Raw genomic sequence first — 16,294 nt, 5'->3', positions numbered from 1 at the left:
AACGGGGCTTTGTCTTAAGTTTGTACCTGGACCCCCCTGGACATCATAAAACTTACAAAAAGACATTTGGGGCCAGCTGGACATTACTTCATTCACTACTACATTATTTTCATAATCATTTTGAGAGAATTCAGCTTCAGCATAAGGTTATCGTTAGGGTTAGGGTTGAAATTGAATCTGCTCTTTTTCTGTCACATTATTCCACTCTGTGGTGTGTGTCTGCTGGTGTAATTAACAGCTGTACAGCAGAGCCTGAGTCTGAAGCAGGATCATGAAACAAGCATGCAGAACATTCTGCCATGCTTGTTCTAGCGTTCTAGCAGCGTTTGTGTTTATGAAGTGTGAAGTGCACGGTGAGCAATTTCTGGACTGAGATGTGGATAGATGCCACCAAGTTCACGTCTCCTTGCCTAGTTGCCCTCCCAGCATTCCTGCTCTGTAGGAAATCTCCCAGCATATGTAGACAGGACCACAGATTTTCCAGCCTTCTCAAAGGAAAGGAGAATATTACAGCTCCAGGCATACCGCAAGTTTGTACATACACTTCCTCTGATCAGTGGTTTTCCTCCATCACTGAGTGTAAAAAGAAGATTTCAGGAGAAAGGAGAAATATACTAATGCTCTGAGCATTTTTCACCGTTCTGAAACAGCAGTTAGTCGTTAGTCATTGCGCAGTGATAGCACAGCCCACAGGACTGGTCTGTCTGGGGCTACAAAACATATATGAGGTTTATAATGCAAATGTGTCCCTGCAGATTAAGCATACTGGTAAGCCTTCAGCGTAGGTGGTGAAAGCAAGGAATCTGTCCACACAGGTTGCCTGCCTATGGGTTAGGGTGAGAACATTGGGGTAAGACAGTCAGAGTCAGAGTAGGGCGGGTCATGACTTTGCCATCCTGGGGAAAAAAAGTGGTAAATGGGACCCTGCTGGGAAAGTGGCAGTGTCCTGTTTTGGGGCCAATAACTTCTGTGATATCAGATTACTTGCGTACTCTCCGATACCAGATCCACCATTTTAGGCTGTATACTGATAGTCTGCAGAATGTCATAAAACGTGTGACATCTTCAAAGTTCCTATTTAGTCCGACCGACAGCCCCAGACCCAGTTTTCATTTTAGAGAAAAGCTGGAACTGAGAATGTTGGTATTCAATCAGTCACTCACCAATATTCATCCCTTATTTTTCTGTCCATCAACTAATTCATGCATCACGGGGAAATCATTTGTTCATGTGTTATGCTGTTGCGTGTCAGTACCCAGGCTTCTTGTTGCTGTTGGTGGTGGTTGTTAGAAGCTGTGATATCTGAGATTTGAGAGTTATCTGCTGAAAACCCCCATTACATTCATAAGCTACAGTGTGTGCTGTTGAAACAATAATGAAACTGGATATTGTAAAAAAGGATGATAAGAATTCCTTCCTGCATTACAACGGTTGCTGTTTGACCCCCACTAGTTGGCTACTTTTCACATTTAGGGCTTGAGGGAGGCTGAGGATCGGGGGGGGTTTAAAGTAATACCTTCTATTGCGTCTCTGCAGTGGGAGTCCCAGATGGCCCGCAGCCAAGCTCCTTTAGTGACTACGACAATGGTGCAGCAGTCTTTGAATTCCATATGGTTAAGACCCAAAGCTTTTTCCACGATGGGTCTTAGTGACGGTAATGGCCACTCTCTTATTAGCCCATATGGTGCTGGGCAGAGCTCTTAGTGATTGCACATAACCGCCCTTGTCATCTGGCGGGGATATTTCACTAAGAGCCCATCATCATGGCTATGGTTACAGTTACTGCATTTTTCAAGCTAACTTCGCTTGACATTTTCATTATTTTTATTTTTGACTTATTCCTTATCAGATGCGAAGAATGTCTATTACGTTCTGTTTTGTTCTTTTCAAGGAGATAAATCAACTCTGAACTGAAAAAGAAACCTCTGCTGTAATCAAGGAGTATAATGATTAAGGGTGCTCCGATTGATCGACCATCAAGTGTAATCGCCCAATATTTGCTCTAACTAGTTTGATCAGATGACACTTTTAAAATCCTGCGTGGCTGAATGTTTGTGCAGTGAACTGTGTATTGGTGAAACTCTCAGGAAACTACAATGAGGTTATAAGGTCCACTGTGTAAGATTTACAGAGTATGGCAGAAATGGAATATAATATTCATAGGTATGTGTTCATAAGTGTATAATCGCCTGAATCACCTGGGTCCTCTTCTATGGCGTCATGGAGCCATGTTGAACCACCATGTTTCTACAGTAGCCCAGAACGGACAAACCAAACACTGTAGATGGGAATGTTCACATTCTCAATGTGGCCACCATTTTTTCCATACACACCTGGATGGGGAGGGTGAGATGGGGTTGCAATCTGCAACTACACAGTTTGATGCCACTAAATCCTACACACTGGACCTTTAATAACTTCACTGCCTTTTATTTATTTTTGCACTGTGCCATCATCTCCTTTTGATGACCATGGGGTTTCATCATAATGTGAGTAAAATATACCAGGATGTTGTTTATCCCACAGTGGTGTCAGAGTTCATTTGGAAATACTGACAGGAGAGATCAGTCATCGTAGCTTTATCTAAAACATGCTCTCCATTATTACCCACTGTATATAGTCTGTCTGTATAGTCTGTCCATTGTATCGTTGGCAGTGATGGAATCCAGGCGTTTCTTTTTCCCTTCAGAACTGCATCTCACTTTAGGTCATCCTGCCTATGTGTTGGTGGCTTTGAGCCAACCCTGGTGTGCACGTGGGGAATCTGTTGATGCCAGTGGGAGCTTTTGGCCCAGAGCCAGAGAAAATCTTTATTTCATTAACTGCATCCAGGCAGCTCGTAACAGAGCCCAGCTATGAGACTGCAAACAGCCTCCGCAGTGCACTGACGTGGTTTAAGAGAGCTGACAGTACTGATAGTTCAGATTTTGTAATGGGCACAAATACATTTTGCATCAAAGATGAAGATAAGGAAGGGCTTCCTACAGCCAACCACCATTATATGAGTCATACCCTAATATGACATCAAGTGAAACTGAGCCTTCCTAAGTCCCGCCTCTTTTTGCCCTGTACTCCAGATGTAACTACCTAGCTAACCATTGATGTAGATTAGCTAGCTGTGATGTAGAATAGCTAGCTAGTTAGCTAGCATTTCACTAACATGAGCTAACTTAAGATGCAACTATACGTATATGTTGCTTTTGTCTTTTAACCATGTTCAAAATATGGTTGTCTTTTGTCAACATAGATTAGCCTAGCACATAGCATAACTAAGTACAGAAAGGGAGAAAGCTGGCTGTGGTTCTGAGGCTTGCTCAGTTGCTGTTGCAGCACAGAGCAACGTGCACGGCAAATCATGGGACGTTTGAGCCATGAAGCAGCATGAAAAACATCAGCATCCTTAGGGGAGTCATTGTAGTGTATAAAAGCTCGAGGGTGTTTCGGCAGGGCCACGTTTGAACCTGGGAATTGTCAGTTCAGAGGCATCTGGGTATGGTGTTTAAATATTTACAGTTATAATTAAGCTCTATACATGATACGTGTTAGTAAACACTTACACCATAACTAGGCCATGCTGAACATATGAACAGCTGGTGCAACCTGCTGCAGCTTGCCGTTAGATGAATTGTGTTCAGGTCTTATCAGTGTATTAATGTACACAGAGCACTGTGAGGCTGCAGCTTTAGGCTGTGACCTCCCAGAGCCAAACACTGCATCCATTAGTCTGCTTCTTTACAGTGATTGTAACTGGTGCCATCACCTCTGGCTTGGTCTGTGTGCTCACACACATGCAAACACATGCACAAAAGCCATCTCTTTCAGGGTGTAGTCTGTGCTGGCTTTGGAAATGTGCTGATGCTGCTTTAGAAAAGGCTGTGGTGGCCCAGTATGGTTTCTAAAGAGCATGCCCAGACTATCTATCTGCTGTTCCCAGGCATGACCACACCAGGACCAAAACACACTGCTCCCAGGGGTCATTGAACCACAATGCTAAAATGAAGTGAAAAATAAAACTCATAGCTTAATTCCGTCCTTTGATGACAAACTGTGCTACCACCACTCTCAGAACAAGTGACCCTTGAAATCCATCAAAGGACTTGAGTCCTCCATCTACCACTACATATGATTCAGCCCAGCTTCAAGAAACACAAGATGTTCTACTAGCTGTCCTGGCACATCCGTAGACAAATTGATTTGTAAAAACAATGTTAAATGGAAAAATCAATTTTACAAAGGATCATGTTGGAATACATTCACTGTATTGTATCTATGACACGGTACATAGTGCTGCTGTGTGTCAAATACAGGCCTGCAGCGATCTCTCTGTCACTCAATCCCACCCTCCCTCTCTCTCGCTCATTTGTCTCAATGTAATCATCAGCCAGTCAGTCATGTATATTTATCTGCAACACTGAGCATAAATGGTTGTTCAAAATGTCCAGCCAGTTGCACCAGCTGCTGGAAAATTCAAATTTGGCCTGATTATAATGTAAGTGGAAATGTCATCGCCAAATTAAAATGGGTTGCCCCACACAAATGAGTTTTTATGTTGAGGTTAACTATTGCTAACTAGTTACACAAAGCGGAGACCTCCAAGGCTAAAAAATGAAGCAGTTTTGGAATGAACCAAAATCGGAAAATTACCTGTTTCTCGATTACCATTTATATCTAGGGAAACACATTTTTAAAATTATTTCCAAAAAATTTTTTTTTTTTTCATTTTCCATTTATATTTTAAAAAAACAAAACAATGAGAAATAGTTAGTTTTCTTGTTTTTATTTTGAAAACAGAATACTGGAAAACAGGACTGCTAAGATGGCGACGACTAGAGCCGACCACACTGAGCTTCACAATGGTTCTTCAGAAACCTGTGGGGGACTGAACCAACTGACAAAACTAACATTTGCCTGATTAACTGTCACCCATTCCGATTCAAAAATGAAAGAAGTGGTAGTGTTAGACCAAATGAGCAAATAGTGTCTGTTAGTTTAATTTTGAATTCTTTACTCTGGAAAGGATATATTTCCACATGCATGCTAATGTAAAAAATCAAAACATACGTCATATACAGAGAGTTAGGTTAATGTTTTCTTTCGGCAAACTCAAAGTCTTTACAAGCTAAGACATTCCTAAAGTTTTAATGGTGCAGCCCGATTTTATAAATTTGAATGTTTGGAATTAGTCAGCTGAAATTTGGAAGAACTTCACACAAAATCTTGCACAGTTTGTATGAATAGCTTGTACAACCCAACCCTGGAGTTTAGAGAGTCACATTGATGGCATCTGACCCAGCTTAAGATCTTTCTTGTCTTCAGCCTCTCCGTCTTCCCTCGCCTCCTCCTTCTTACTCCTAGTGTTACTATTTTTTTCATTCCTTCCTCAGATAATTCATTTTGAATATAAAACTATTTATTCAACAGTAACTGTTCAGTATGGTCACATCGACTGCAATATCTCTGCATGATCTGTTTGTTTGAATAAATGAAGGGTTAACAAAAAGAAAGGAAATGCCACAAGCACTCAGTTGAGTGGACAGAAAGGCCTCTATGAGAGTTGGATCTGAGGAAGGCCTCAACGTAACATAAACGACCTCCTTCAAAATGTCTAATGAAAGCTTACATTTTATCAGCCTCAGCCTACACAGTATCACAGACTCAGTGTGAAGTAGAAGCAAAGTCAATAAAACACTAAGCCTTTCCACTGGAACTCACTATTGAATGATAGCATTAATAAGACTAATGCAGCAATATCTGCTTCATATATGAGTTAAATCTGACATAATGCTCTGTACTGCACTAGTTTTTAGGCTCCTCTCTCAGGCGTGTCATCATCACAGAGTGGGATGCTGTGAGCTGCTTGATCCTTTGAGCCGGTCCTCAGGTTTTTGTTTAGAGCCAAACGATACCTGCTGTTTTCTGTGAAAGTTTCCCTTTCATGATCATTATCAGAAATGAAATGTGTAATGTGTAGAAGCAACTATATGATGCGTGTTGGAGTGATGGTGCTTTGTGTACTGATTAAGGCTCTATTTTTTCCCAATTCATGTTTCACCACATTTAAAGGTCCAGTGTGTAACATTCAGGTGGATCTACTCGCAGAAATGGAATATAATATTCATAGCTATGTTTTCATTAGTAATTAATAAAATGCTAATAAGAATTGTTGTGTTTTGTTTTTTTTTTTTACCTTAGAATGAACTGTTATCTACAGAGGCGGCAGGTCCTTATCTGGCAGAGCCTACCATATTAAACTGCTGGGTACACAGTGGTCCTTTATGTTCAGTTTTGTGATGGTAACAGTGTGCTGCCTCTTTTTAGATGAAATTGGAACACAACTTGATTGTGGGGGAAAATAGCATTTGTAATTTTCTGTTTGAATTCAGAATGTTCAGAGGACAGTGTAGCAGGACAGACCGTCCTACTCTGGGCTTCTAAAACTGCTCTGTCCTTCTGGCCCATTGCATACTGTGTTCAGTAAACTAGGCTTTTGTTGTTATTAGAGGTGGGCGATATATATAGTTTTCGATAATACGCTTTACGATGTGCAAATTTCCATTATCGAGTATTTAAATTACTTCACCAAAAATATTGAAATGCACGTGGAAACTCCTCACATCCACTTAATACAACGGTGCAGCCTACTACAGCATGGCAGGATTCAGTCACACTAGTGGGCCTACGTGATCACATGACGTGATCACATGACCTCTCGCTAGCATCCTCCTTGCAACAGTTTGCACGCGTTGTGATGGTAGAGAGAAAATGCAAACACCTCCAGTCCCTGAAGCTACCGGTACTTCAGATGATTTAGTGCCGAGACGTGGGTCTACCTCTCTGGCATGGAAATGGTTTGGTTTCGAAAAGACTTTTTTAGCGCAGCGCTCAGAGCGCTTCAAGTTGAAATCTGTTCAACCTTTAACACCGCTGGACGCTCAGAAAATGAGTTTTTGAGCTCTCAGTGCTAAAAACGCATTTGGTGGACACAAGCCCTAACTCAGACAATTCCAATCACATTTTAAAGGATATCGGCTGATTATCGTTATCGCCAAAATCCCAAAAAATAACGAGATATTATTTTTTGCCCATATCGCCCACCCCTAGTTGTTATTGACTTTGTTGACACAAAACAAAGAAAACTAGTGAGCTAATAGAAAATAATGACACAAACCATCTGAGAAATAGTGTGGGCAATCTGTAGCTCCCGGCTGCATCGGCCCCATGACATGTCACATGAGGCCAGCTGAGGATGAAGCAGCCCAGTCTAGTGCTTCTGGCCCAGAGCTGTTTGTCATGCTGTGTACCCTGATACAGGTCTTTCATAGCTACCACACAGTCTCACGCATTGTGCTTTAATCTTACAGCTTCTGTTCTTGCTCTTAGCTATGGTTTCATAAAGAATGGAATGAAATACTAGATATCTGTTTTGTTGTTGTTGTTCAGTTCTAACTATAATTTTATGTTCTAACTGCCCTGGAGCACAGAGCGATTATAATACTCTTCTTTGTGAAAGTCCTGAAGACCGTCAGGTTTGTGTTGCTTTATTTTAAAATCCAGAACTTTTACTGAGAGTTACTGTATGTCAGACACTGTGTTCTCTCAACAACGCAAACTAAAGTCTTTATAGGTAACAGGGTATCTGGTGTAGCATCTGGTGTTTACAGACTGTTTTGATCTCACTGTTGTGTGTAGTGGAAATGTCAAATCAATTCTGAATAAAAGCACTTTTGTTTTTACAAACATTTCCAGCTTAAATTCAACTGAAAGGCAGCATTCACCGTGATAGGTTTGAAATGGTGTGTTAGTCCAATCATGTTTGCTCTTTACCGCTATGAGAACATCATTTTCTAGACATTTTTATTCGGTTTAATCTGAAGAATAATTCATTCATTCAGATGAAGATTTGAAAAACTGTAAAATGAGCATGTAAAATACAGGCCAATCAAGAGCTGGTGAAAATCTGACGTAGGTAGTACAGGGACATATCCATTGCATGAGGTTCACTTGCTCCACCTATGCAATCCAGTTTGTAGTGTATGAAAAAGTTTCTTCTCGTAGTTAGTAGTCAGTTATATACTGTAGGTATATAAGTGTATTTTTCAGTTCTGTCCTCATAATGCTTCTTTGTCCTTCCAGTTTTGGTAATCTTTTGCAGTGCCAGTATAATTTAAACAACCTTCTAACCTAAAGAGGCTCTAGTGTTTAGGAGAGGGATGATACTAAATTATATATTAATACTGGGTCTGAAAATTACCACTTCTAAATGCTCAAATATGTCTCTGGAGAATAACTCAGTATGCAGGAACAGAGGGCAACCAATCAAATCAAAATGGAACAATGGCTTTGTATCCAGCAGAGTGCTAAATGGCAGCCTGCTGAGCTGGTCTGCATTAAACCCCCTGGATGGTTAACAAGCCCAACATTTGCTGAAACTTAACACTGTTTTTCTTTGGTGGCTCATAGACCAAGAAAAAACATCCATAATTGATAGATCCAATTTCAGCGTCTTCTTTTTCTTAACACCTGTTCTGTCTGCATCTGTTTAAAGTAGGTTGAATCAGTAGCCTGTGTGCTCTTGACAACTTATAGAAAGGACAAAAGTTTTTCTATTTGTTGAGATCTTTATATATCTACATCTGTCTTTATGTCAAGTCTAGCCACATTAAAAGAGGCAGGGGGAGCAGTTTTGGCGTGCCAGTGTGAGTCTTGGCTGTGGATGGGTCAGGTTCAGCCAGGGTGCTGCTGCTGATTATTGGAGCATGGACTGCCAACAGTAGCCCAAGGGAAGGCACGATGTGGGCTTGTCATCTCCATCACCAGCTGCACTTCAGAGGATTTCCCCTGGGCAGCATGCACATGTGTGCACACACAGAGCTGTGGTCCGCAACACAGGAACACCTTCTAGCCTGGAAAAAGAACTGGGTCAGGCCAGACGGTTGTGATAGAAATAGAAAGGGCAACACTGCTGACAATGTTTGAAACCCAGCATTAACACCAAATATGCACTCTTCCTGAACTTGAAGCCAGTCTCTGCCTGGGAAACTGGCCAGTGTCATTCTAAGCAGTAACTAGTCTCTGTCTATCCTGCGTACAGTTTAATAGTCTACTTTTACTTTACAGTTTCACTAGGCAGTTTCTTTACAGCTCTGTAGTTTATTTTGATAGATTTTGGTGTATTTGATGATCACTCTTTAAAAACTTGTTTTCTACATTAAAGCATAATTCCAGTGTACTTCAAGGCTCAACAATAAGGCAAGTAAACTTTCACTACGGGCTGGTAAGTCTAGCGACTCATTTGCCCAATTAAAAAAAGAACGAAACACGTCGTTTTTTCGTCGCTGATGATTGAAGTAGCTAAGGAGTGAGCCATCTCACTTTCTTTTAATCCTTTTGAGTGTGTCAGTCGGACAGAAGGAGAGAATGGCAATGGTAAAGTTTATGAGCTGAAGTGCAAGTTAGCATTTCAATGATCCTGGAAACAGGAGTTTAGTTGGGAGGCGTTGTGCTGGAAGGCCATAATAAGAGCTGACAGCATCTTGCTTGCACGCAGCTATAGGGTCTGATTACTGCTAATAAATAAAACTATTTGTATAGGGGCAAGTAAAAATAAACGTCCGGCCAGTAGATTCGTCATCCATTTGCCCGACTGGGCAAGTAAAAAAAAGATATTACGTACATAATCATGTACCCTGTACTCTGGAATTGTTGAGGGCACTGTATAGTGGATAGATTTACACACAATAAAATGACAGATAGTCAATACAGTGCTCTGTATAGTTAATAGAGAGTGATTTTAGACACGGCATTAGTCTTGTTTTATATTCAATTCAATTTTATTTGTATAGCGCCAATTCATAACAGAAGTTATCTCAGGACACTTTTCAAATAGAGCAGGTCTAGACCGAACTCTTTAAAACATTATTTACAGAGACCCAACAGTACCACCATGAGCAAGACCTTGGAGACAAGGGCAAGGAAAAACTGCCTGTTAAAAGGCAGAAACCTAGGACAGATCCTCCGGCTCTAGGTGGGTGGTCGTCTGTCGTCTGTCTGTCACAGACAGAGGTGCACAGCAACAACTACACTAATAGTAGTGACTGATGATGATGAACATGAAGAAGATGATGGCGACGACAACAACGATGGGGGACAATGAGCAGCGACAATAGTAATAATAGTAACTGTAGTAGAGATCTTCTATAGCAGATAATAAAGAAATGTAAAAATATTCCAGAAATTGTCCATTGTAAATATTTATTACAGTTTACCGACCGACTTTATGATTCAACTTTAATCAATTTGTGACCTCTGCACTCCTGATATTCCTCCATGATTTTGGTCCCTCTCTTTGTTTTATTCTGGATCTATCTGTTAATTCCTAATAATTAAAGTCTGATGAATTCACTTCACCACCAGAGAACAGAATTCAGAAGACAAGCCTGTGGACTCTTTTAGAAGGAGTAGCATGGTATTATAATTAGACTAGAATAACATCGAGCCATGACAGAACCTGTTAGCACAATGGGAGTCCAAGCATCCTTACCTAAACGTAGCCATTGTACTGATGTTCTTCTTGTTTTCCAGGGGGAAGTTTGCTGTGGTCAGGAAGTGCGTTGAGAAATGCACGGGCCACGAATACGCCGCAAAGTTCATGAGGAAGAGACGGAAAGGCCAAGACTGCCGGATGGAGATCATCCATGAGATCGCAGTGCTGGAGTTGGCCACAGCCAGCCTCCGGGTGGTCAACCTCCACCAGGTCTATGAGATGGCTTCTGAGATGGTGCTGGTCCTAGAGTTGTAAGTATCCAACCCGCACAGGACACCAAAACGCTCTAAGCAGCCAGAAATACATGTGCCAAATAGTTGGAAACGTCAAAACCTTTGGTAATTCTGGATACTCACAAAGCTGGTTAGCAATTGCCTCAGTTGTGGCTTTTCCTACCCAGTCATGAGTATATTCACATGAAAGAGTTTTTAATTACAAGCAACATAAAGAGAACCATGACTACTTAATATGGCATGTGACGAAGCCGTGACACACGACAAAAAGTGATCTTCACTGATGTAAAATGCAATAATCACACAACTGAAATAGGACAAAAAGCTGTAGAAACAAAGTATAGTTATTACTATCAGTAAGTGTTTACAGCCCAGAAGTCTGCTATTAGTGGGAAAATCTATATATTTTAGCCATTCATTTTATATTCATGATATTCACGCGAGGAGAGTGTGCATGAAATAATGATTGTCATCTGACAGCTGGGGTGGACGCAAAACTAAAAAAGAAGGAGGAAATACATCTGAAGTTTGACCTGGTGACCCTACTGACCCCATCTGACATCAGCTTAAAAAAGACCTTCCTTGATACAAACATTTGTTTTAGGGATGTATGATATCGACTTTTTTCAGCTTATACAATAACCAATAATTTAACATTTTTGTATTTAACACACCTGAGGGTAAGAGAGGCTGAGATGTAGTGAGCAGAGATGGATAATTTAATATTCTGTCAATCTGTTCATCACTGTTGTTTACACAACAACAACAACAACAAACAACAGTTCTGACTCTTCAAATGTTCATTTATTTTTCCAGTAAAGTTCATCAACAGACATACGTTGGCTTTCATGGAGCATAAAGCCGAACAGTTGTTCGAAGCCAGCACAATTATTGTGCATCCCTAGTTTGTAGCTCAGCTAGCTCACTGGCAGCATCTGTCAGGGCTCAACAATAAGGATTGCCCCGGGTGAGAAAAGAACACGTATTGACACTGGGTGGAAGAACATATTGAAAAATATTGTTTAACGATATTTTATTTTGTGCTATTGTATCAATTATCCAAAATACTGTATCGGTTTTTGTATATAAACCCCGAAATGCTAGATAGCAGTGTAGATAAACGTAAACTGAGCCCTTTGATGTTGGATGTTACAGCGACTGTGAGAAATACACATTTACAAACAAACCCTAACTTTTTTATGTATATGGTGTTGTGTTTTTATACAGTAAGTTTTCCACAAATAGATTTTTTAATGTATTAATTTGCAATATATCGCCTAGCTTACAGTATCGCAATATATCATATGACATATTGAATCATAACCCCTGTATCGCCATACGTATTGTGTTGCCAGATTCTTTCCAATACATAGCCCTAATATTAACGATGGTTCCATTCCATTATGCCATCTCACCAAGATATGCCAGTGAACCTAAATAGGATGCAGCTATCATAATGTTAGTGTCACTTGTTCCTGTTATGACATTCAAAATGTCTACTGTGAAAAACTTTGTTTTTCCTTCTTCCCCATCCTTCCTTGAGGCTTTCATGAATAATGCCATAATCACTCCTTTCAGCTCTCTGTCCCTGATTGTCAAGAGTTACTCGTGCCTGTGTGTGTGAAAACTGGTTGTAATTATTGGTTTGTAGTGTTCCATTTGGTTGCTTAGTACACAGTTGAGTTTTATGTTCTTTCTTGTGACTAAACATAGAAAACCCACAGGACATAAACAGCGTGATATTCTCAAAGGAAAAGTGTGAGAAGGGAAGAGACAATATAGCTGTTTTTAGTCCTGCAGAGCATCAGGCCAAACTTAAATGCTCCAGCAAACACTAGCTATTCCAACAATGTGCCTCGCCTATGTCCTTTTGTGTGTACACACACACACACATGCATGCACACACACAGATTGTGTTGTAGAATATGGGTGGATTGGGTTTCCACTGTCCCAGGCTTATGGCTGAGAGGTGAAGGGCACTGACAGCAGTTGGATGTGTTAAATCCATCAGTAACACTGAATAACAACCAAGTGGAGCACAGCTCAGTTTGACCCAGTATGTGAGATTCACACACACACACACACACACACAATACTGTATGGTGTTGACTACAGTAGCTGCACCAGTTGTCGATGATCTCATCTCCCTGGTCATACCCTGCCCATGCTTGACCTGGTTCCCATAGTGCGTGCGTGCAAGAGTGTGTGTGAGTGCAAGTTAATGGCACACTAAGGCCAATCAAGAAGGTCTCTCTTACTTCCCCTGTCCCTCTCTCTGTCCTTGTCTCTCTCTCTGTCCCACCACATGCCATATTGGATTTTGCCTGCATCCCTTACCATAGTGACACCCAGAACCCCTACTACACACACACACACACACACACAGAGGAGAGTGTGTGTTCAAACAGTTGAGGGCAAACCACTAGATTAGACGGTATTGACACATTCTGGATCAGCTGTCATCTGTCGTTTATGACCTCTACACACAGAGCAGACAGTGAAGTGCAGGGCAATAAAACAGTACAAATGTCCTACAAGGGTCTTGCACTGTAAATGCTGCACTGCCATATACCTTCAATAGATTGTTTTATAGCATTAGATCATGTTCGAGGGCGTGAGATTGAAATGACATTGTTGAAACTGGAGGTCAGCTGGATTGATGTGTTGAAAGGGATGAAGGAAGGGTTTTTACAGGCTGGCTAGCGGCAAAAGCTGCTGGTTGTGGAAGTATTCTTCTCACCGTTCATTTTCAAAAAATCCATGTTCCTTTTAGGGTTGAGCTAGTACTGGGCTGAAAGGAGTATCTAGTACAGATAATGTACTAGTATCATCAGAGTGAAACATCTTGAAATCCGTACTTGTAATCTTGTACTTTAATCTAAAAACTATTTCTGTTAAAAAATGCCTAATAAATGTAACAACTTCAACTTCAACTTCAAACCATATCAGTTTTACGCTTCAATGAACAACTTCCAAAAGGCCCACCCACTTCCAGTTTAACCCTTCCTATTCAGAGTACAGACACAAGTACAGATAATTTAGTTGGTTGAACAGATACAGATACATATAATGGTGTACTTGCTAGTTCCTTAATATAGAAACTCGAGTGGTTAACAGTTTTCTCCATAGTATTAGAAGCACATTAAGTAGAATGGTAACCTTGAACTGATGACCTACAAAGAAGAGTTTCATGCCCTCCATGCACAGAAGTTCTCCGACTACGGTCACTAAAATGGTCTGAAAAAATGATGAGACTTTTACTTCGGGAACCAGGACAATAGCTCCTCCTGCTTCAAAACTCTACTCTACGATACGTTAATGTTAGTTCTAGTTTAGAGTGGAAATGAATGGCTATTGGTCCACTTGGTCTGTCTCTCTGATTCCACTGTGTGTTTGCATGGGGGGATGCATGTATAGAGCAGAGAGGCTGCCAGTGCTGTGAGGATTGTAGTGTTTTACAGGATTATGTGCTGTCAGCAGCACATGCCATACAATGCAATCTGTCCTGTTAAGGAGATCCCATAAATGCCCCTTTAAATGCCCCAGTCGGCCCAATCCTCCCCCACCTCAGTCCATAATCCCAGTCCCCGAGACATTGTTCATAAAAAGGATAATCCCAGAATTAACTGCTGCCCTGAATGAGGATAGTGCTCCTTGTCACGGACACACACACACACCGGACAAACACACCCACACACACACACACACACACACACACACACACACACACACACAGACCAGAGCATACTCACATAGGAAGATATTACAGTTTGGTTGGTGTAGTAAACCCATTAATAAAATAATTCCTCAAATTTACAAAAGTTCATTGTGGAATATGAGTAATATTTGTTTGCTTGAAAGGAAATTGCCACACTGAATTAGGCGTGGGTAAAAGACATTATACTGCCAGGGTTCCCACGCGTCCTGGAACACCTGGAAATTAATCAATATAACCAAATATCCTGGAAATAATCTATGTTGTCATCCCTTAACATTCCATTTTAACTTTTGTCTCTTAATTGTAATTGTAATTTTCAGTTATTATTTCAACCATCACTTCAAGTATCATTTGAATTTACCCTCCGTTGCCCTCAAGTTATTCAAATACACTCAAATATATGGCACTTACAGTCACGAGCATGTTTCGGATGGAGATGATAGATAGATATAAATTTTAATATAAAAGAAAATAGCAACAATATCAGCTAATAAATAGATCAGTAACACTTGATACCATGATATTAATCATATAGAAGGGATGAAGGTGATCCCTGTGTGACTGCTACAGCTCAGCCCGTGTCAGCACCATTCAATACCCCCCCCGGCCCTGTGCTTTTTTTATATCTGAGGGAAGTAGAGCAGAATGCTTTCATTCTTTCTGGGGAGGGATGTTGACAACATACTCTTGTCTCTTTTTTTCTCCCCGTCTTTTATTTGGCTGACAGCTGACATATTTCGGGTAGTGGGGCAAGTGGTGATGACGGAGGATTTGAAAGATAGATGGAGGAGTAGATGGAGGGGGGAGGATGTGGGGGGTGGGAGGGGGGGTATTCTACGAATGAGGGTCAACTTGACATAGAAAACTATTCATGCTATGATGGGAGGGGGGAGGGAGGGGGGTTGTGGTGAGGGAAAAAAGGGACCAAAGCTTTATTCAGGCTGGGAAGGAAGAGAAAGAAAGATGGAGATGAAGAGTGAGAGGGATGAGAAAGGAGAGAGAGAGTAGTGTATATTAGAGGGCGATGGAGAGAACAGTTAAACAGAGAGGAAGGCATCCAGTGAGGATGAATGAGAGTGATAGAGAGCTCCATGGCCTCATTGCTGGCTGAGCTCCAGCCCAGAGTTCATTATGTCAGTTGAGGCGCACGTGCGCACGTGACCAGCCAAAGCGTGGCCGCTCGCCCAAAGAGAGAGTCACACAAGGGGAAAAAACATGACTTGACGGCTCAGATCGACTTAACATTCACACCAACAAACTGCCTTCTAACTGTATAGCTTCTGTTACTGAGGTGTTCTGTTGACGGCTGGTCAGTGTTGTCATGCATAAAGGTTGTACTGTCCTATATTCTCCTTACTGTCAGCAAATCCCATCAAACTCTCAAAACCAGCAATCTCAATTTCCTCTAAAATGTCTGCCTTGCACTGACTGGAGGGGGGCTGTTATATTTCATTTAAAACAGCTGGTTGCTTTAGTTTTAAAGTTTTTTTTTTTTTTTTACCTTTTTATTGCCTTTATTTGGTAGGAACAGCTGAAGATAGACAGGAAAGGGGGGCAGAGAGAGGGGGGATGACACACAGCAAGGGGCTGCAGGTCGGATTTGAACCCTGGGCCGCTGCAGCAAGGACTCGGCCTTGATGCATGGGTCCCCAGCTCTACCCACTGAGCTAACCGGGCGCCCAGTTGCTTTAGTTTTGATCAGCAGTTTCTCAAACAGGAGGAAATAGTGCATTTTTGGGGCACTATTTTCAGCAGCGGATTAATCCATATTTGGTGCTCCAGTGAGTATTCGGGGCTGCA

The 16,294-nt window shown here is 41.3% G+C and overlaps 1 protein-coding gene across 1 annotated transcript in view; it reads left to right on the top strand.

Moving 5' to 3' along the window:
* Window positions 1-16,294, top strand: part of stk17a (serine/threonine kinase 17a) — a 33,105-nt gene that overhangs the window by 3,517 nt on the left and 13,294 nt on the right. Inside the window, exon 2 of the mRNA XM_051410254.1 lies at window positions 10,582-10,794. Within this exon, the coding sequence (XP_051266214.1) occupies window positions 10,582-10,794 (213 nt within the window). The remainder of the gene's footprint in view (window positions 1-10,581; window positions 10,795-16,294) is intronic.

The sequence above is a fragment of the Dicentrarchus labrax genome, unplaced genomic scaffold, assembly GCF_905237075.1.
Source record: "Dicentrarchus labrax unplaced genomic scaffold, dlabrax2021, whole genome shotgun sequence".
NCBI classification, from domain to species: Eukaryota; Metazoa; Chordata; class Actinopteri; family Moronidae; genus Dicentrarchus; species Dicentrarchus labrax.
Note: the sequence above shows the minus strand (reverse complement) of the source record. Positions and strands in the feature narration are given on the sequence as shown.